Source organism: Sander lucioperca, chromosome 9, assembly GCF_008315115.2.
Source record: "Sander lucioperca isolate FBNREF2018 chromosome 9, SLUC_FBN_1.2, whole genome shotgun sequence".
Taxonomy (NCBI): domain Eukaryota; kingdom Metazoa; phylum Chordata; class Actinopteri; order Perciformes; family Percidae; genus Sander; species Sander lucioperca.
In genome coordinates, this window is record NC_050181.1 from 23,380,055 (window position 1) to 23,403,315 (window position 23,261).

At 40.7% G+C, this 23,261-nt stretch overlaps 1 protein-coding gene across 1 annotated transcript; it reads left to right on the plus strand.

Annotated features, from left to right (window-relative positions):
• Positions 1 to 1,745: 1,745 nt before the first annotated feature.
• On the plus strand, positions 1,746 to 6,995 carry LOC116043916 (tiggy-winkle hedgehog protein-like). The gene is made up of 3 exons (XM_031290938.2): positions 1,746 to 2,170; positions 3,167 to 3,428; positions 5,557 to 6,995. The coding sequence occupies exons 1-3, from the start codon at positions 1,874 to 1,876 to the stop codon at positions 6,237 to 6,239; spliced, it is 1,242 nt and encodes a 413-aa protein (XP_031146798.1). The 5' UTR covers positions 1,746 to 1,873; the 3' UTR covers positions 6,240 to 6,995.
• Positions 6,996 to 23,261: the final 16,266 nt, after the last annotated feature.

Sequence of the window (23,261 nt, forward strand, 5' to 3'; positions counted from 1 at the left end):
CCTCTTTTTTTTGGCCTTTTGTAGTTTCCAAAGGGAAAGGGATTCATCAGACCGTGACCCTCAGCACGCACCGGGGTGGTTTTCGACTGTGGAGCAGCAAGTCTTAGACCACGGTTATCTGCTGGAAAATAATGGATTGCTACCTCCAGTTTTGGGAGTGAGTCACTCAGCTGCCCCAAGTGAAGGAGCAGTTCAAGTGTCTCACTGTCATGATGGCAAAATGCTGTTTTAAAACGTTCTATTTATTACATTTGTAATGTAATCATGTATGCCTTAAACCAGCTTAATAATGTCTTTAACTGGTTTTAGGCAGAGAACAGATTTGACCTAAAAAAGTATTAAAGCAGCCTTTTCAAACCCACAATGTGCGTGGATTGTAACTAAGTACATCTACTCAAGCACTGTACTTAAGTACACATTTGAGGTACTTGTACTTGACTTGAGTCTTTTCTTTTCATGCCACTTTCTACTTCTACTCCACTACATGTCAGTACTGTTTACTCCATTACATTCATCTGACAGCTTTAGTTACTAGTTACTTTACAAATTAAGATTTTTGCACATCAAATGCATGTGTTTAATTCATATTTTTTATTGTAAATTAAACTACCCAACAATATATAGGCCTACATACAGCTAAAATGATTAGCTGATTAAACACTTAGTTGATTGACAGATCTGTTTTTCCAGTTTCTAAAATGGGAGGATTTCTCTGCATTCAGTATTTTTACTTTAAGTACATTTTCCTGATGATACTTACATACTTTTACTTAGTAACATTTTCGATGCAGGACTTTTACTTGTAACAGAGTATTTCTACAGTGTGGTATTAGTACTTTTACTTAAGTAAAGGATCTGAATACTTCTTCCACCACTGATACAGTAATTACAGATCGTACTCTGTCCCCAAGACCTCCAATCCCGTGGGATTAGGGTATATATTCAGGATCAGCTTTGATATTTGTCTGTCCACGGCAGTTACTCATTACTTTGCAGATTTAGATTTGACATTTAACATTAAGTGATTATGGCTGTTCATAATTCAAAACATTCTTGTAGCCTATTTTCTTCCTTTTTTTCTTCTTCAACTCTCTGAAAAACTAGCCTAGAAATCTAGACGCACCCTAGCGGCAGCCAATGTAATGTGTGGGTCTGGCTTGTCAGGCTACTGAAAAACATGAACATGCCCCAAACTGGAGATATAATGTTTTCATCCAAGAGCAAAACTAAACACTCTTCCTCGTCACTATTAGCAGCTACCATTGAGTACACTGAGGTGTGCTCTTTTTCCTAGGTTTGAGGGAAGTTTATGTTCTACTGATGAATATTTTACAGGCTGATTATTTTTAGACTCAGTATTAATACAGATGCTGAATCTGAAAAGGGTCAATTCATTTTTACGGTCTATCGCATCCATGTAAATAACATAAATAAATCATGCCAGTGACAACAAGGACACATCAACGGCTTGTGTTTAGTAGCCTGATAGCTGAAGGAATAAACAAATTTGCATAAGAATTTGTTTACCTTGCAGGCACATAATGCCAGGCAGGCACATACAGTGAACTAAAAGTAAAAATATTCAGTCAAGATCACATTAAATAATAATACTTAATAATTTCATCACAAGTTAATTGAATAAATAAAGAATAGGCCTATATAGAAGGTGTGTGTGTGTGTGTGTGTGTGTGTGTGTGTGTGTGTGTGTGTGTGTGTGTGTGTCAGAGAGAGAGAGAGCGAGAGAAAGAAAGAAAGAGAGAGATGAGTCAGTCAGACGGACCTACAATAGGGTAGTTATGGCACCTGCACTGCTCCCATTGAAGTGGGAAAGATAGCGGAACACAGGCTGCAGGATTGTCCAGGTAAACCAAAGATGGTCCTGATGAGAGTGATGCTGTCGGTGTCCCTCTGCCTGCTGCTGACGTCCGTTGGCTCGGGCTGCGGACCGGGCAAGGGATACGGGAAGCGGAGGCACCCCAAGAAGCTGACACCGCTGGCGCTGAAACAGTTCATCCCCAACGTGGCGGAGAAAACCCTGGGGGCCAGCGGCAAGTACGAAGGCAAGATCACGCGCAACTCGGACAGGTTCAGGGACCTGACTCCCAGTTACAACCCCGATATTATTTTTAAGGATGAGGAAAACACCAACGCAGACCGACTCATGACACAAGTAAGTAGGCTAACAATACCTATTTCAGTCTGTTTTATTTTGTTGGAATTTATTTCGTCTCTATGGAAACGACAAATGAATGTCGGATGTGAAGCGGCACAAGAGCGCATCTCTCTCTCTCTCGCTCTCTCTCTCTCTCTCTCTCTCTCTCTCTCTCTCTCTCTCTCTCTCTCTCTCGCCGGAGAACCGGGATGTCTGGTATACAGCGAGTCTAGAGTTGAAATTAGAGAGAGAGAGAGTGTGTGTGTGTGTGTGTGTGATGTGATTACAGCTTCTTTCGCGGGGGACTTGAAGTGAAAGATATGTTGGTCTGTCAGCAGCCATGTCCAAATCGGCAGATTTCTCAGATTTGTTGGGCATTTTATGACAACATTCATGTTTAAGTAAACTTAGCTGCTCTTGTCTTTACATGCGACAGACAAGATAAAAGATGGATATTGGATATGGTTTCACCCCAAATGCCCTAAATACAACCTTGTAATTAACACTGATCAATGAGAGAGAGAGAGAGAGAGAGAGAGAGAGAGAGAGAGAGGGAAATGAACAGTAGGCTAAATATAAAATGATTGGAGTCTTACATTAATCATCCGTAAAACTTTTCACCACTTTATTTATTTTCTTCTTGGAAATTAGCTTTCTCAGGTTTCCTCCACAGACACGCAGGTCAGGGAACTGACATCTCTACATTGTCTTTGGGTGTGAATGTCAGTCCAATCCATAGACTGGTGAACTGGGGCTGTGCAATATCATGGGTGCCAACATTCAAAAAGAAGATGTAGCCAAAATGACCACACACCAAAACTAAATGCCCACATCAAAGCCATGATGACCAAATATTATTCATACAAATCAGCATGTTTCCAAAATAATAATGGCCTATGTTTACAGTGAGAGAGTTGATGGATCATTATACTTTATGACAACTTGTCACCAAGTTAGTTGCTGAGATCTGGGATGTCGATGATCTGAACATGACATGTCTCTTCCCTTTTTCAGAGGTGTAAGGACAAACTGAACTCTTTGGCTATTTCAGTCATGAATCAGTGGCCCGGGGTTAAACTTCGAGTCACAGAGGGCTGGGATGAGGATGGCCATCATTCTGAGGAGTCCCTGCACTATGAGGGCAGAGCGGTGGACATCACCACCTCAGACCGGGACAAGAGCAAGTACGGCATGCTGTCCAGGCTGGCTGTGGAGGCGGGCTTCGACTGGGTATACTATGAGTCCAAAGCCCACATCCACTGCTCTGTGAAAGCAGGTGGGTGGACCAAATCTGTCATAACATATGAAATGTAGACACACAGTCCCATTAGCATGACTTACAGCTCTTTTACACAGAGTGCAATTTTTTAAGGCCATGTATTTGTATATGTTTTTAACAAACATATCACTGAATGAAACAATGTAAAGGGCAAAATTTTCCTCTGCTGAAATGCGGCATTTATTCTATGTCTTGGTCAATTTTCTTCAGTTTTGTCCATGATGAGAGCTTCAGCTTGGACAAACATTGTCACACATGGCAACAGCTACATTAGCTACAACACTGAGTTTGAACGTAGCTCTTGAGCTTTTTACTTTTAAGTACTTTTATCACTTGTGTGCAATTGAGCGCAGCAACGGGGCTACGTCTCAGGTCGTTGAATTGCAGGCACATTTCCTTCACTTGCCTCCCAGTGTCTCTGCCGTGCTTCCTCGGTGCGTCGGACTAAGACGCAAGGAAATCATGCAAGGAGAGAGGAAACGTGAGGAGATGTGTTTTTAAAGGGATGAGATGTCCTTTCCTATGAAGCGTCACGTGAATTTGTCAGCTGTGTGGGCGGAGTTATCAACGGCTTTCACCTGCACGGCTTCTGCGAAGGCTGCTCTCGTGTATCCTCGCTCATAGCTCCTCAGAGATCCCTCCTCCATCCTTGCTCCTCGGGGCAGAAATAAGAGCTTTGAGACAGCCTTCACGAAGGAGGACCAGAACAACTTCCGGTTTGAGCGAGGAGCTATCTAATAGGAGACTTGAGAATCAGCCCATGAATGATTTTGAGGAGAGACAGTCTGATAGTGCGCACCAGCAACCCTGTTTGCACAAGAATTGCCGATACCAGTATTGGAAATGCCTCCAAAACTGCCTAAAATAGTGGTATCGGCATCAGCGAGTATGCCAAACTATCCCATGCCAACTAATTTGAAGCCCTGAAAATAATGAACCTTAAAGTAGTTTATTTTTTTTTATTTAGGCTATGGTCGTTTTTCGTTATGACTGTTAAACTAGACAATACAAGTTTTCTAGCCCAATGGCGAATTCTGTTTTATGTTTAGGGTTTAACCTGAGCCAGGCCCCACAGCAATTATATAAATCATATCACACAGGGTTAATAGTATACATCTTTAAAACATAATAAAATACACTACCGGTCAAAAGTTTGGGGTCACTTAGAAATTTCCATTCCACTCCATTATAGACAGAATACCAGCTGCATCAGTTGCATTGTTTTTTTAACCAGGGCAGCAGTTTTCAGATTACATTATGTGCTTACATAATTGCAAAAGGGTTCTCGACTGTAAAGAAGTGGCTGATCCTTAATGCAATATCTCCATTGCCCATTATCAGCAAACATTCATCCAATGCTCCAAAGGCACATTCTGTTTACTAATCTGATATCATTTTAAAAGGCTAACTGAGAGAACATTGGAGAACCCTTTTGCAATTATGGAAGCACATAATGTAATCTGAAAACTGCTGCCCTGGTTAAAAAGAAATGCAACTTATCTCAGCTGGTATTCTGTTTATAATGGAGAGGAATGGAAATTTCTAAGTGACCCCAAACTTTTGACTGGTAGTGTATATATATATATATATATATATATATATACACAGTGCTGCTCATAAATATTCATACCCATGCTAAAGTTGACTAAAAAGAGGAATAAAAAAAATCATCTTTTGGAAATTGATCTTAATGCCTTAATTAAAAAAATGAGGAAAAATCCAACCTTTTAAGGACACCAATTTTTTTATATATAGATATATATATCTATATATATCTATATATATACACAGTGTATATAATTGTTTTACGCACTGGTATTGGATCAGGACTCTGTATTGGCCGATATGAAAGTTCATGTATCGGTATCGGAAAGGAAAAAACTGTATCGGAACATCTCTAATTTGCACAGTACATGTGTCCCTCTGCTCTCCATGAGGACAGGTTTTTCTCCCCTCTGAGTGTGGCCATTTAGTACACATATAAGCACTTTTGCTCATAAATATGGTTAGACTACACTTTGTACTAGGTTGTTTTAGGTTTTTACCACTCATTAATTCAACATGTTTATAGTTCTTACTAAATGTATTCATCAACTCTAGTGTGTTGCTGTTGCCATTCTTGCAGAAAACTCTGTGGCAGTTAAGTCTGGAGGTTGCTTCCCTGGTTCGTCCATCGTGATCCTGTCAGATGGAAGGACTAAACCATTGAAGGAGCTCCAGGTGGGGGACAAGGTGCTGGCCGCTGACCAACAAGGAAATCTTGTTCCTAGTGACTTTCTAATGTTTATGGACCAGGACCAGCAGATTATGAGAGAGTTCCACGTCCTGGAGACTGAAGAGCCACGCTGCAGACTGACACTGACTGCAGCTCACCTAGTCTTTGTTATGAGCAACAACAACAGCACCAACAGCAGCGACATTAGGGCCGTGTTCTCCAGTAATGTAAAAATAGGACAGTGGCTTCTTGTTGTTGGGAATGACCGTCCGGACCACCTCATCCCTGCAAGAGTGACAAGAATTCGTGTGGAGAAATATCGAGGGTCTTATGCACCCGTAACATCTCACGGAACCATCATAGTTGACTGGGTTTTGGCATCTTGCTATGCGGTCGTTGAGGATCATGACCTTGCACACTGGGTTTTTGTGCCAGTCCGACTGTGGCGCTCGTTCCTGTCCCTGGTCGGGATGGTGAAAGAGCTCAGCAGTGTGTACCAAACGGAGGGCGTCCACTGGTACCCAGAGCTTCTCTACCATGTGGGAAGTTGGGTTCTGGACAGCAGCTCTTTTCACCCACAAACAGCTCTTTAAATTGACACCCGCCAACCTGCCAAATGCGGGTAGAAATTAACTTTGGCAGGTAACATTGTAAAGTTACTAGGCAATTTGGCTGGTGATGAATGAGGCAAAGCGTCTGTTTGATTCAGCAGGCTGCAGAAACGATGCGACAAGTCAGTGTTGCCAGATTGGTCTGTTCTCCGCCAAGAAATTTGGGCGGTTTTGTGTGTCTTTGCCTTGGAAACGTAATCTTTATCTTGCAACACTGCTTGTTGAACTAATCCTACATTTCCCATAAACAACCGTTGGATACGTGCCTAACATGTGCGGTATCGATTACGAGCTACGCTGAAACGGAGAAGACGAATGGAATGGCGCGAAACAAACCAGAGGAGCTGAAATCAAGTAGTAAAGTTATTTAGGAAAAAAAACAAAAACGTGGAGATATTTTTTTGGGGGAGTTAAGAAACCAGAAGAGCAAAAGAGGACGGCTGCAGACACAGGGGTCAATAAGGATGAAAGAGTAGGGAAAGAGAAGAATACGAGGACTTTTGAATTCTAAATGGCTGTCAGGTTGTAAGTGGCTCATATATATATTGAAAAATTTGGCTCGTGGAAAATCTGATTGGCTGGTAACTTTAAAAATCTACTAGCCATGTTGGCTGGTGACCAAAAAAGTTAATTCCATGCCCTGCCCACAAAGCTGAGATATAGATGTGTGTAGCTTTACAAGACTGTACAGTAACATCGAGAGAGTAAAAAACCCTTTCCAAAGTACAGACTATACATTAAACGTGAGAGAGAAAAAAAACCCTTTCCAAAGTACAGACTATACATTAAACGTGAGAGAGAAAAAAAACCCTTTCCAAAGGCTAAACGTACCAAAAATGTATTTTTGTGTGTGCCTGCTAAGACCATACAACCATGCACTCATTGACAAAGATGTATCACTCTTAACACGGCTTCTTTGAGAGAGCCAACATATTCTCATGAACGGGGTTGTATGATATCGTATGAAAAATAATGCATCACATTTCGTAGGATATCCCACGAAATTACAGCAACCAACCGGCAGTGAGGGACTGGGATCAAAAAACGGCCCTGGCATTGGCAACACACCGGCCCTATTTTTGTCAAATTATTACAATAATGTCAAATTAGTAACTCTGCCTTCCGAGTGAATCTTTCCACACACCTCGCCGCAGTACAATCTTGAATATCTGTGGCTGCATGCATAAAATAACTTATCAAAATTAACCAAAGACATATTATCAGTATTGGTCCATAGGGGTGCGGCCCTTCTGGCATTTGCCCAAATTCCAGAAGGCCAGTCCGTCACTGACGACCGGTCACATGACAGTTAAGTTTAGCCATTGCCGTTAAGTTACTGTGAGCCGGGTACAGGGCACTGTGAGTTATGGTTGATTCAGCGGCCATAGTTGAGTTTGGATTAACAGTCCAAATAATTTGATATAGCTTAACAATATAACAATAACATCAATATAAAATTTAACAATTTGATTTGACAGTGCTGAAGCTGGAGACAAACGTCACTCGATTGTTTCGGGTCTATCATGAATGGAAAGAGTAAGTAAGTAAAAGTAATGTTGCTTAAAGCTTTAGTGCGTAACTTTTAGATATTAATGAACGTCCGTTACATTCAAGCCATCGCCAAACGAGTTGTTACAAAGCTAATTAAGACTATCAGCTCCACACAACTCTCTCTGTGTTTCTCAGTATGGCTATGTTCAGAAGATTGTGTCGTCCGGCGACTTTCGCACGCAGAAACTCAAGTGAAGATAATGACCTCTTTTGAAGAGTCCATCATGTTTTTTTAACCCTTTGTGTCCTCCTTGGGTACTAGCAACTGTGTGGAGGAGGGGTGGGGGCTGTGCACGATCACGGAAGGCTTGTATCATGTGGACGAGCCGACAGTGTTGTTGTCATTACTTGGAATTCCTCATGGGGGAGACAGAAACTAGACAATAGCTCCAAGAAATTAAAGAACAACTTTAGGCTACAAAATAAAGTGCATTAACATGCCAAAGTCATTCAGTGAATAGCTAAATTGCTGATTCTTAAAAATGCTCATAAAAGTACAGACAAAATAACTTTGTCTGTCTATTACAGAATCACATCCTGTAATTTGGCAATGAGTCAAACAATTAGTTACATACTGTCGGAATATGTCAAATATTTTACAACCCTATATAAATCCCATATACATGGCGTTTAAAACACATTTGAAGTAACAAAATGACTAGCAGTTTCTTTGCTTCCTGTCTTCATGCTGAGCTAGGCTAAACACACACACACACATACACACACACACATAGCGCGTCTCACTATCTTTGTGGGGACCCGTCATTGACATAATGCATTCCCTAGCCCCTTACCCTAACCTTAACCATCACAACTAAATGCCTAACCTTAACCCTTACCCTCACCCTAACCATAACCTAATTCTAACCCTAATCCTAAAACCAAGTCTTAACCCTCAAACAGCCCTTTAAACTTGTTGGGTCCAGCATTTTGGCCCCACAAAGCTGTCCGGACCCCACAAGTATACTGTATTCCCGGTTTTTGGACCCCACGAATATAGTTAAACAAGAACACACACACACACACACACACACACACAGACACATTTACAGTATGGGAGATGGTTCTTAATGTATTTTTTTTCCCTGTGTTACTGACAGAATGGTTGTTAATGATCAATGTGCTATATGAAAATGATGAAAATGTGTTAATGTGTTTGTGTCTAAGAACCGTGCTGAATGATGTATTATTATATGAATCATGTATTTATGAATGCAGAGTTAATGTGATTGTTATAACTGACTGTTACAGCCAATTATATTTACATGGATGGATGGATATGCTGGAATCAATAAATTATATTTTTTATACATCATATTCATACACGTCATATTTGTTGACCTCTAACTAATAAGTGGCCTCAAGCAATCATTGCTTCATTTAGGTCCCTAACTGTATTATTGACCCAAGGGCTATATATCACTTTAATATAATTTCAGCATATTGAATGTACTGTAGGTTTACACAGATAAAAACAATGTTGATTGCATTCGAGCAAAGTTTGAACTGTTTCCTTTATGTCTATGGAGCACTGAGGAGTGTCTTATGCAAACATTCCTCAAAGGTGAGCTGTTGCAGGAAGAAATCTTTTCATTGTTAAAGCCATGTATCGCTGGTTGGAGCCATAAAGGAGCTGAGATTTTCCAGAGCTGGTGTTTGCTTCACTTGAACTAAAACTGCAAAACATTTGAACTTGAGACTCTCGTCAAATATAAATACAAATTTTATGGAAAACAAAATCCTTTTCTGTTTCTGTGACTAGGTGTTCGTGATATAAAAAGGTCAACAGTTGCATTCGAAACCTTAAATCAAGCCAGACTTTTCAATATACACCACCCCCGTTTCCACCTAGTTTTTTCTTCATTTTTCACTCCTGTTCCTACATATTTAATCATTTGATACACATCATATTTGGACAACTCCAGAAACAACAGTTTCCTTTGTTTTTGATATTCTTTACCTTCTTTTCTGAAACCTAACCAACTAGTTGTGTTGCCAAAGCAGGTTCTGCACTTCAGGGACTTGCGTAGGCTCGTGTTGCTGGACATTCGTAGAATAAAGCACAAAAAATTGTGCATAACTTTTCGTAAGATATCATACGAACTGGTGTATGAGGATACATTGAAGTCTGACACTGTGGCCCCCACAACAGAGGCAGGGCTAGAGGGGGGCACAGGGTGGCACCTGCCCCCCCGAAATATGATTGCTCCCCCCGGTGCCCCCACCAATTCATTGGGTTAGAGTGCTGTCAATCTGACAATTGTGATTTCCATGGATCAGAGTACTGTCCCTTAGCTGCCTGTTCTGCCAATCTTCCCAGTCCTTGTCACATAACCAATTAATGTTTCCATGATGACTATCCAAAATTCTGATACCATGGAACCAGCACTGGAATTGTTTTTTAAGAAAGTGGCAGACTGAGCCTATAGAAAATGTGTATTGTATTCGGATATACAATTTGTTTAAAATCAAAACAAGTGAAACTAATAATGAATGTGATGTTTTATTTAGCAGAATTGCATTATGTTGTTCTATCCAATATTTCTAATCAGATTTTCTATTCTCATCCATCCATCCATCTTCGTCCGCTTATCCGGTCTCGGGTCGGGATTTTCTATTCTGTATTCTGATAAAATCCCCCCAGGCCCCCCTTGACTGATTATTGGTCCCCCCCTGTGCCACCCCACTTAAAGTGCCCATATTATGCTCATTTTGAGGTTCATAATTGTATTTAGAGGTTGTACCAGAATAGGTTTATGTGGTTTAATTTTCAGAAAACACCATATTGTTGTTGTACTACACATTGCTGCAGCTCCTCTTTTCACCCTGTGTGTTGAGCTCTCTGTTTTAGCTACAGAGTGAGGCATCTCACTTTTGTATTATCTTTGTTGGGAGTCGCACATGCACAGTAAGTACTGCTGGCTTGTTGCAGAGCATGAGGGAGTGCCACGTTAGGAGCTAGGCGAGCATTATAACGTGTGTTAACAAAGTGACGCACGTTCGTCACGGAAGTAAAGGCTGGACTACAATAGAGCTGTTTGGAGCAGTTTGTGAACAGTGTTTTCTGTTGGAGATGGTAAGTCCCTTTGGGGTGGACTTTGGGCTTTTTCACTTTGTAAACCTATAACATGCACAAAAAGATATATAACACAATAAAGGAAAGGGGAAAAGCCAAAAAGCATAATATGAGCACTTTAAAAAATCCTGGAATCGCCCCTGCCCCACAACTGCCAAATCAGAGGCCAAAGATAAATAACTGATTTCCTGTTATTAGCCTAACTCTCACTGAGTAACCTATCTTTGCCACAGGTCTTTTCCCCTGCCTTCAGCTCTCCTTTACCCCCTCTGGGAGGCACACATCACAGATTGAAAATCTCTGATCTACAGCAGTCTTTAGCCCCTTGTAGTGTGCTGTGATAACCACTAGATGGCGATGTTTACTTTTGATAATATGTGTGCTGAGGCTTGGAGGGCTATGGATTCATCTTGCCAAATTATATCTTCCAGGTGGCATTTCACCAACATCATCCTCCCTATGCGGCGGTTCCCGCTATTATACATCAGCAGTCATTCTGCTGCATACAGTTATAAATACGTGGAATACACATTATTTCCTATGCATTACTTTTTCTAGCTATACGTACGAATTGTTCATGAAAGATAGCTCCGAACCATCCATTCTAGCATCAATCATGCAGCTTATAAAAGCTGACATTTTTCTTTAGTCTTAATATTAAGCTAGCTATACACTTTAACTGAACAGAACCATTTTTTTTTTAAAAAAAGTCTTTTTTTGCAGGATATGATTCAAGGATTGAAGAAAATTATGTTTTTAGTACAAGGTGAAGTTAGTGGCTGTGAGAATAGGCTGGATTTGCAAAATCTGCATGTTACAGTTAGTACTATTTCACAATGTTTGATCAGACCGGCTTGTCACATTTAACAGTTGTTGCATTTCACAGGCCCTCTAATCCATTATCTCCAGTCTAATAATCTGACCTGCATTCTAACACTACGGTGGTTGCTAAAGAGCTCCGTTTTCACACTAGATTGCTTTCTGATGGTATCAGCCGTCAGTGCTCTTCCCAGTCCTTAACAGGCCTTGGAGGAAACATGTGGAGGTAACTTTGACCCAGCTGAGAGGATCTTCCTGCCATCAGCAGGTTTCTCTCTACAGGACGCTGGCAGCTGATGGAATAAGACCTTCAAGTGACACAGAACAACACAGACGGGCCAGATCCCATCTCAGCACTCTCCATCCTCCCATAACCCCAAAGCTCCTCTCCTTGCCTGACTTTCCTCTTTTCCTTCTTCTGTTTGTCCACTCCCCTCATCTTTATTTGGCTCCGTTCCCTCACTCCCTCCATCCCCACTCTTACTCTGCAGTACCACCAGGATTTCTTTTTAAAGAAAGAGATAAAGCTTTATGATGGTGTTAAGTGTTAAAAAAAAAAAAATATATATATATATATAAATTTCAGCTTTTTTTAAAAGGTAAAAAATATATACTATATATAATAAAGAATTTAAATATATATACATATATATATATTTTTATTATATATAGTATATATTTTTTACCTTTTAAAAAAGCAGAAATTTAAAGGTCCAATGTGTGGGAATTTCTCCCATCTAGCGTTGAGATCATATATCGCAATCAACTGTCTCGCATCACGCAGTTCAAAGTACGTATTACAGCTACGGTAGCCTTCACGCTTCAAAAAGCCGGTCTCTTGCTCTTTTCAATATCCTTTTTCTTTTTCTGGCCGAAGAAGAAGACTCCTGTTCCTGAAATTTGGATTTTGAATATGTATGGTCCTCCATGTTTCCTTCTTCAAACTTGCCGGGGCCGAGAGGCTACGATACCCATTAGCAGCATTAGTGGCACCTGTGAGTTTATCATGTGACAGCGAAAACGCGAAAGGTGGAGCAGTATGTCCTGTATGTCCCTTACCGGCTAACGTATTTCAAGATGGAGCATGAATATGGAACGTCTACCCCAGTTCATGCAAATGCAAATGTAAAATTTCAAGCCAAAAGGAATACTTGGAATTGATGGTGGTGGTAAATATTTATGAAAAAGGACAAGTTTGTGAACGGACAACACAGATTTTGATAATGAACAACTAAACACGTTACACACTGGACCTTTAAAGGAATCTGCCTTTTGAGGTTTGCAACTGTCTCGGGATGCAGAGTATTGACGAAGCACTGTATGAATAGTTTACATACAGGCAGAACATTGTCGAGGAGAAAATATGGAGGTAAAAAAGTACCTGATGGTAGATAATGGTTCTAATGGACCACTGTATTGTTTGCATTTGCCACTGAACTAAATCTTACATTTGTAACTATTGTAGTTGCTACTATTATTGTTGCTCTGGAAGTTGGGTGATGCTAACACATCCTCATACCTAAACAACATTATAGGTTGATTTCCAAAGACTCCCAAATCGACACATACGACGTGGTGGCGGTTTAATCATGTGACCGTTCTGTTTGAAATAACAGGCACAGTTTAAACACGTAGTAAACGTTGTGAAACAAAACTAGTTAAGTTTAGGCACCAAAAATACTTCAGGGATTGGTTTAAAATGAGTCACGTAAAACTACTAAAATGAGGACTTCACAGACGTCATTGTGTCCATCCATCCATCCATCGTCATGCCCTTATCCGGGGTCGCCGTCTTTTCGTTTCACAAGGGACATGAGCCCCGGCCTTCTAAAAGTAAAAGTCCTGTCTTTGTTTTGTGAGGCCTCTGGTGATTCCCACTCCTACTATTCACCGACCCAACCTGGCTCTTTATGCAGAATTTGGCGCTCTTATACTTTGTCACCTCACTTCCTTGTTTGCTTTCGTGATAATTACTACAAGCACGAGAGGTCGTCGCCCAACAAAAAACGCAATTGTAATCGTTACGAGCTCTTTGAATAATCGACCCATACGGTCGTTTTCTGGGTGAGGACGGGCTGGCAAGGCAGGCAAACATCTAGAAAACAATCTGAAGACACTATGGTGGACAGAACTGTAAACACTATGTGGCCACTATGTCTACAATTTGAGAATGTCTTTGTTCTGTTACTGTAATATAAAAGATGATTCATTAATAAGAAAAAAAACTAAGGTTGGCTTGGTCTCCTTAAAGGTTACTTCAGTACTACCTTTGTTTGTTGGACCTTATTAGCAAAGACAACCTGTGGTCAAGGCAGCATGTGGACCTTGAAAGTGTGTGTGTGTGTGTGTGTGTGTGTGTGTGTGTGTGTGTGTGTGTGTGTTCCTGTGACCTTGAAAAGCTGCATATGGCCTGCCATTTTTTTTACCGTGATCCCCCACAGGTTTAATGAGCAGCCCAAGACTATACACACACACACACACACACACACACACACACACACACACACATATAAATATATAAAGTACAATGACACAAAGCTAAAGACCGAACCTTGACCTGTGCTTTATTTTATACAAACAGCCTTTCTGCTATGGATTGTTATAAAACGTATTTAAAATTTAGCCAGTTTTTCATATTTCATTATGATTTTTTTTCTAACAAGTGAAATTTTGAACAGGAACAAGACACATAAGATAAGCCTTTATTGATGTTGGGTGGAATTCCAGGTGTTGCAGCAGCATAAAGACAGAAAAGTAAGTACAGATAAATGAAAATAAATAAAATCATAAGAAATGAGAATAAATACAGTAAATAGGAAAAGGAATAAAATAAGGGTTGGCCATTTAAACGACCGGGACCTCACGGTACCTTGTACCCCACTTACAGCAATATTTTCTCGGCTAAATTGAACTGTTCCCTTCCCTTAAACTCTCAGGTATCATTGGTAAGGAAAATGTAATTTCCACTCATCTGCTGTCTATCACATAAACACCTGAAAAGCAAATCCCCCCTGGGAATAAGAAGGCCTTTCTTTATGTCCTGCAATGAAGCACACACTCCACTCCTGCACAGTATGTATATATATAAAAGCCACATTAGCCACACGTAGGCCTATTGTTTACCTGAAGGAACCAAATTAAGGGAACTAATTGAGAGAGCCAGAGCCAGAAATCTCAAAAAAAAGATTGTAATTGAAGAGGGGGTGGTGGCAACAGAGCAATATGAAGAGATAAAGATGCAGACAGAGGCAAAGAGAGACAGAGAGAAGGAGATAACATTGTTTGAGGTTCAGTTCACACACAGAGCAGACAGCCGGTGGAGGTCCCCGGGCAATAAGGCATCATCCTGCGCGGGCATGTCAAAAGAAAACACATTGATTCTGTTGTCGACTGTCTATAATCCCTACACATAGGCTACGGACGGACACACACAAACACACACACACACACACACACACACACACACACACACACACACACACACACATACACACAGCAGCATTTCCCACACAGGTTTTTTTCCTTTGTGGGGGCAGAAAGGCTGAAGTCAGAGCAATTAGACACCAAAGAACTGAAGATGTTCTGCTGTAAACATCTACTCTGTGTTTGAACAGAATACAAAGAAACAGAATATGATGCAATACATTCTGTGATTAAAACTAGTTTGAGACTATTTCCCATATTTTTGGTATAAGGCTGGCATAATTATCTTTTATTTTCTATTGTCAGTGAGCTCCATGAATAGACCAAAACCAACAACACATGGTGGCATCTAAGCGTCACATCACAACACTAGTCTGGATCAATGGAAGTACATTTCCAGGGATGTCCCTCTATTTCCGCTCTCTGTGTGTTGCCGTTCTCAAACTCCCTTCGGTTTCGGGAAACAACAGCAAACTTTGAGCTAACAAGCTACACACTGAAAATGTCAAGTTTTGAAGAACATTTGGATCGTTCAACAAGGCAGGCCTGCTTGGTTCTTTTGGGGAATGATCGTAAAGATTTACAAAGAACATGTTTACGGCATTTCCTCTCTAACTGGAACGTTTTGGGACCGATTGGTGGGATTGCTGTGGTTGAAGTACACACGGAGATACACTGGTAAGAGCTAATGAGGTTTAACCATGTATCCAGCTAATTTAAATAGCTCACATTACTGTATTGTGTGAACAGTTAACTTCATTTAATATTGTATGTGGCGTTTTCTTTTGCGGGATGCAAATGTTCCACCTAAACTAAAGTTCCTTCCCAAAACTATTTTGCAGACCCAGCATCGTCGCGTCCAGAGCTTAGCGCCGCCCAAGACGTCTGTGATTGTTTTAAAGAAATGCAAAGAACTCGGAGCGTTTTTTTCTCCTATCCCAGAATGAATGTATTATTAATGACCAACTCTAGATCTAATAAATTTGTATTAATAGTGTCAAATCATAACAGAAGTTATCTCAGGACACTTGACAAATAGAGTAGGTCTAGACCACACTTTGACCACAATTTGAACCTGCATGACCCCACAAAGCCGTAGTCTTGTCTTTAATCTTTCAATATATACTTTCTCCAGAGTGTATGAAGGCATTACACACATTCAATTCAGCCTGATCTATTTGCTAACTTACGTTTCATGAAGTAAAAAAACACTTATCTTTTCCTCGTCTGGCCTTCAATCAGAGACCGGGCAGAACAGACAGGACTTGCTGGGCTCGTGCTGAGTCTGACAGGGGATATTGATTGAGAGAGCAGCGAGTGAAAGAGTCGCGGCCAGGTGAATCGATCAGTCTCCGAGCCATTGTCAGAGCTCATCGTCTAGTCTAATGATAAAGCCCTGAATAGAAATGCTTCCTGACCTTGAGTGGCGACTGCTAACAGCACAAACATCAGAACAATACACTGAGCTGAGGGATGTACTTTAGATCCTAAATGTCAGATCTTTAACACGCACATTGAGATTTCTTTTTACAACAATGGCCTCCATTTGGAACTAATTATCCTGCAAGAAAAAAAGCTAAACAGAAGAAAAGCAGCCAAACCAAGACAAAAAAACCCCACCCAAACCAGGTTAGATCAAAACCTCAAATATTGCTTTTCATGATACTCTTTAGAAAAACTGCAGTTTTTGCTTGTTTTGTTACTAACTAGTTATATTCTATTCAGATGTGTAATGTGTATATCTGTTGCAGACAGATGTTCAACACTAGAGGGAAGCACAGCTCTGAGACAATGACAGCATGAGGAATATGGACCACACTTGACCTTAAAACATGATGTATTGGAGTCAAGACTGCAACAACATTCACTTTGTGTTAGAAATGCCATGAGCCACTTTTTACGTTCTGTGAGTAAATCCACAGGCTGCATTCGGACCTCTTGGCCATTTAGACTACCTCTAAAGTACGTAGAGTAGCACTCCTGCAGCGTCCTTACCACAGCATAGGGCTTTGCAATTAATCAAATTTTTATCGCAATTTTGATTTTGATTCCTAGCGATCACAAAAGCAATGTAATCGAGAAAAACAATTATTTTACACATTACATTTGGCAAGTAGACTTTTATTTTGTCTTCTGTTGTGAAGGGGAATTCAAAAAGTTCAACGGGAAAAGGATTAAAGTGCTAATATTATGGTCAATTTCAGGTTCATAATTGTATTTAGAGGTTGTACCAGAATAGGTTTACATGGTTTAATTTTCATAAGACACCATATTTGTGTTGTACTGCACATTGCTGCAGCTCCTCTTTTCACCCTGTGTGTTGAACTCTCTGTTTTAGCTACAGAGTGAGACATCTCACTTCTGTTCTATCTTTGTTGGGAGTCACACATGTGCAGTACCTAGGTAAGGACTACTAGCCAGTCAGAAGCAGAGTATGAGGGCGTGCCACGCTAGCAGCTAGGCTAGCATTATAACGTGTGTTCCAAAGTGACCACGTTTGTCTCTGAAGTGAAGGCTGGACTACAATAGAGCTGTTTGGAGCAGTTTGTGAACAGTGTTTTCTGTTGGAGATGGTAAGTCCCTTTGGGGTGGACTTTGGGCTTTTTCACTTTGTAAACCTATAACATGCACACAAAAGATATATAACACAATAAAGGAAAGGGAAAAAGCCAAAAAGCATAATATGAGCACTTAAAGGGAAATGTCAGTTCATGGTGTTTTCACTGTTGATTTGTTTAAATGTTTCACTGTTTTTTAAGTTTAATAAATGCAACAACTTTCCAAAAGTCAATGAGTAATTTTGTTAAATTATCGGGATTTCATTATTAAGTAAAATAATTGTGATTATGATTTATTTTCCATAATCGAGCAGCCCCACAGCAGTCACTTGGCAAACACCTATATTTGGTTGGCTGTAGTTACAGGGTTTGAGCTCAGTTTAGGGGTTTTCATTATTATAATAAATACAGGGCAAATACAGACAATAGTCTGGAGCTGTTATTTAAGTTACAGTGCATTGGAAGGAATTTCCTTAAGGGAAGTGCTTTACTAAAACCCAAATGATCAGTTTCATCACTCATTTATTATAGGATATGTATTATATTATCTTATTATTAATCTCCATATATGTCAAGTTGTAAGCTTAGACACATTTGACATTTTTGCATGTTCAGCTGATCTGCTATGCATGAAATTATTCTTGAGGTTACACCAGCAATTAATTGGATTGGAATTAATTAATTGGAAGGGTAACATGTGAAAACCTTTTCTATTTTCCTTGTAATTAGCAGAGATGGAAAGAGTACTAGAATATTGTAGGCTACTCAAATAAAAGTACTGATACTTTCGAGAGATTTTATTCAAGAAAAAGTAAAAGTACTCGTATAAAAACATACTTAAATAAAAGCAAAAGTAGGTCAGTTACTGTAAATTGAGTAAACGCGTTACATTTTTAAAGGGGAGGGTGGTTGGGGTAAGGCCTTTAGGCTACAAAATAAATTGCATGAAATGTCAATGCTAATACAGCCTGTACACACTAGCGGAACAATATCAGCAACATGACCGCTTATGTCCAAACCAACAGTAAATTCTATTTCTGTACGGCACTTTGCAGCCTGTACACACAACTGATTATAAATCAGTTTAGCTTTACTACTAGTATTAACCAAAGAAGAGACGAAAATGTCCGACAATAAATCAAAATGTCACGGACACCGAGGCGGGGGCAAAAAGCATTATTAAACTGCACAAATTAAATGACCTAACACTTCTTCAACAGCAGAATAAAACATCACCAAGGCAGACAACATGGAGCTGTCTAAACAATATTAACTGCCCAGCGGCTGCTGCCACAAACAATTTATAGACACCACATAGCGTGCGCTAGCAACATTGCTAGGCAATGCAGTGGTTATGGACATTTTCATCTGGATAGTGAGTTCAAAGAGTTTGTTGTTGTATTCTAGCAACCGGTTCTCACTCCGACGCTTGGGCAGTGGCTCTCAGCGTCAGATATGCGTGTCACAGAAAAACATTTTATAACCCCACCCACCATCTTTTCCCAAACTTAACTGTCCTGTTCTTGTGCCGCATGTCAGTCAGTATACGTCCCGACCCAGAGCGTCAAAAGTGACGTCAAGAGTCCCAACGCTAAAGGAGACTTTTAGCGTGAATAACAAACGCCAAAGGCACATGACCAAGTGTCCGTATATTACGCAATGGGAGAGTGAGAATGTGTTGAGCCTACTCATCTGTCGGAACATCAGTCGTGCTTGAGAACTGGAGGTTTGCCTGTTCAATTCTCTGTATGGACCAAGTACGGAGTGTGGACTGGTAGCTGGAGAGATGCCAGTTCACTTCCTTAGGTGCCCTGAGCGAGGCACCGCACCACCATCTGCTTGGGCGCCTGTCCATGGGCAGCTCCCTCGCTATGACATCTCTCAATTTAATGCATGTAAAGGTGTTTTAGGTCCAGGCGAAATTTCAGCTAATCTCCAGATATGTGACTGGTCCCGAGTCATTTTTTCCTGGGCAAGTCAAGTCACAGGTTCCGATACCAAAATCAGAAAGAGCTAAACATTTACATTTTAAGAGATCACGCTAATTTCACAACATTTTTGGAGGCCATGTTACTTTAAAGAGTTAAAGAAAGAGGAAATGTCGAAAGAACATTCCTCTAAATCTAACTTTGTATGTGTGTTATGCTGGCCTTTGTCTGATGGTTTTGTTGCCCGTCTCATTGAAGTGTCCTTCATATGCCTCTCTAAGCAAACACACACACACACACACACACACACACACACACACATACACACACGCACACATACAACAAACAACACAAACATTCAGAGACCTGCTGTGGTCCTAGGAGACGCCCAGAGAGTAGCAGCTGCTCTATCTACACACCCACACACACATGCACACACACACACACACACACACACACACACACACACACACAATTCTGCCATGCTTGTTTGCCATTTGTGAGGGTTGGTAAACATTGACACGCATCCCTTCACACAACTGGTATTGTGTGATATGAGCCTCAAGGATTTAATTTCACGTTTTTCTTCATTGGGGCTGGTATAAGTGGGGAGTCTGAGGACGGACAGATGGATAGATAGGTGTATAACATACAGTGTTCTTCTTAGGGAAAAACCAGAGAGTCAAACTCAATTTCTGGTTCTTGGCTTGGTCCGCTGTTGTCATGACCTTGGGCCTTTTAAATCCCAGTAAACATATCGTCATAACTGAGCACATCTTTATACAGCCCTAAATGGTACTTGAGCGTTTATTGGTGTTTTTTGCCCCCAACGGCTCCTTCCAGGCAGCGCTGCCTGGAAGGCTCTAGGATTAGGCACTGGTTATGGTTATGGTTATGGTTATGGTTAGGGTTAAGGTTAAGGTTAGGGTTAGGTGCCTTGAAGGCAGCAGTCGCAGCGCTTGAGCTTAGCAGATTCGTCTAGTTCGCAGGCTAACTAGCTAGTCCCTCCGTCTCACTCCCCGCTGCTTCGCCAAGAGAAGAGCTGGCGACTGACCAGAGACAGCACAAACCACAGCACCAGGGCCCGGGTCACAACGGGTTGATGGCTAGCTGCTAGCTAGCTGCTACTTGAAAAAAACAGCAGCTGCAACACCCAGCGCCGGGAGTCTGATCCCCATGGTCTGATCCTGGACCACCAGACTCCCCACCAGATCAGCACACTTTCTGTTACTGCAGCAACAACAACAGTAACAGAAAGTTTGCTAGGATCAAACACCTGGCTGCTGCCGTTTTCTTCAAGCAGCAGCTAGCTAGCTAGCGGAGTTACCGTTGCTGGCCACCAGCCCGCTGGGACTCAGGTTTAATTGAATTGAATATTATTCTCTCTGTTTCCAGTTTATTGTGTCTTTGCCTTTGGAGTTTGTCTTTCATGTCCTCTTTCTCTCTCGTTCTGTTCTATCACACACACACACACACACACACACACACACACATCTCTACAGATATACAGTTTGTTATAGCAGTTATCATGAAAAGATTAGCAGAAGCGTTGTGCACCTGCAGGACTGAAAGCAAATTGATGAGCGTGACAGGGTACTGTCCTCAGGCCATATGCAGCACACTGTATCCTACACACACACACACACACACACACACACACACACACATACAGGCCGCAGTGAAAGGTTCCGGTGTTGAGATGAAGGAGTGTGTCGGATCATTGCGACAGGCAGTGAATGAAGATGTTGGGCTGTTCAGCCATGGTACAGCTTCTCCTATCGACAGCATCACACACCAGGCACACTCACTGCCGTGTTCTGACTGGAATTGCTGGGATAGTGTGTGTACAATATGGAGACAGCATGTGGATAATGTGTGGTATGTACAGTGACTGTATGTATCTTTACAGAGGGGAGAATCAATCTTTGAGCTGGTAATCATTATAGTTTCAGTAATCTGGCTCAACAGATGTACATTGCCGGGATAAAGCCTGACATCCGGGCACGTCTTCCTCCGCTCCCGCATTCTCCTCTTTAGAGTTAAACATTTTGGTTCCGGAAGTGAAAATCCCATCCCTCCATAATCCATAATTAACCCATAATGTCCAAACCATCCAAGGTAGACTTACCACAAGCTACGAGACTGTAAAACAAAGGTTTATGCCTCTGTAGAAGCCACAAGTCTGAATGTTTTTAGAAAAACATGTTTTGTTCGCGATGTTATGGAGAAATACAACACTACCCACACTCCTAAGCGTAGCAGCGTCTCTGACTGGTGGTGCTCGCTGTTACTATGGAAATGTTTACCTGCTAAGTATATGATCGTTTCTGTAAGCAGACTTGTACCTTTGCCTTTTTTTTTTTTTTTTTTTTTTTTTTTGCCTCAAACGTTTTATAGTCACGATTCATCTCTTGGATGGTTGGGTTGGTTCTAGGCTTAAAGATCTTTTGTAAGCATTTTCTGAAATGACAATGGGGATATTAAATGGAAAAAAAAACACTTCCGGGACCAGAGTTGTTCAAAAAGGTGGTGAACTCTATCGGGGCTTATTGATGCCCTGGATCGCTGTGAGTGGTTCAAAGAAATACAAACAAGTAAGAGCGTTTTTTTCCACTATCCCGGAATAGATAGGCAGTGTAGCCAGATCTGGGAATGCAAAACTATAGTTTCAGTAACACTGATGGAGAGACTGACATGACCTGGACTGGCCCCCAACTATTTTCAACTTATACATCCATTAACCCTCCTGTTGTCCTCGGGTCCTATATCAGAAATATGGGTTTTCTTTCAACTAAATTTTCAAAATAAATTAACTTGGATGGTTCCCTACAACGCTCTTCTCAAGTAAAATAAATGATCAGTTCACTACTTTCATTCAATTTTTTTTTTTTTTTTTCAATTTTATAGCTTTTGAAAAAAAAAAAAACACGATAGAACGTTGAAAAAAGTGACAAAAATGTCAGAAAAAGATTTAAAAAACCAACAAAAACTTCAAAAAGCGCAGAAATAATCAACAAAAACTTTGGAAATAATGACAAAAAAAGTGACAAAAAAAGTGACAAAAACGACGGAAAAAAGTGAGAAAAACATCAGGAAAAGCGACAAAAGTGTCGAAAAAGACGACCAAAATGTTGAAAAAAAAGTTTGTATTTTAAATTTTGACCCAGAAAAAGTTTCCTGGTCGACAGGAGGACAACACAAGGGTCAAATTCAACTGCAGAGTAAAGTTAGACAATCTGCTTCCTGTTTTCACCGGCGCGCACCGGTGCGTTGTCGGACGGGTAGAAAGGATGGAGATTAGTTCTGCTACTGAGCTAAAACTAATTTTGGATTCAATATGCCGCATACAAATGAAAACTTAGTAGCAGGGCTGTAGTCAAGTCCACATTTGTCAAGACCAAGACCAGGACTAGAGACTGAGTCAAGACCGAGTCCAAAGAAGTTCGAGTCCAAGTCAAGACCGAGTCCAAATGAAAGACAGTTAAGACCGAGACAGAAAAAAAAAAACAATCCTCTTCAAGAGTACTTACTTACCTGTTCATAATTTATGTGATGTGAGGGCCAGTATATCTTTTATTTTAAGATTATCATTTTGCTTTAATTTGTAATAATCAAAAAGCAAGTGCAAAGTAACACACTGTAGGATCAA

What these genes read in the sequence shown, in the direction of transcription:
- LOC116043916 (XM_031290938.2), top strand. Translation starts at nt 1,874, where the DNA reads ATGGTCCTGATGAGAGTGATGCTGTCGGTGTCCCTCTGCCTGCTGCTG. An exon ending in CAGACCGACTCATGACACAA is followed by an intron (nt 2,171 to 3,166) that starts GTAAGTAGGCTA and finishes TCCCTTTTTCAG; the next exon opens with AGGTGTAAGGACAAACTGAA. An exon ending in CCACTGCTCTGTGAAAGCAG is followed by an intron (nt 3,429 to 5,556) that starts GTGGGTGGACCA and finishes CCATTCTTGCAG; the next exon opens with AAAACTCTGTGGCAGTTAAG.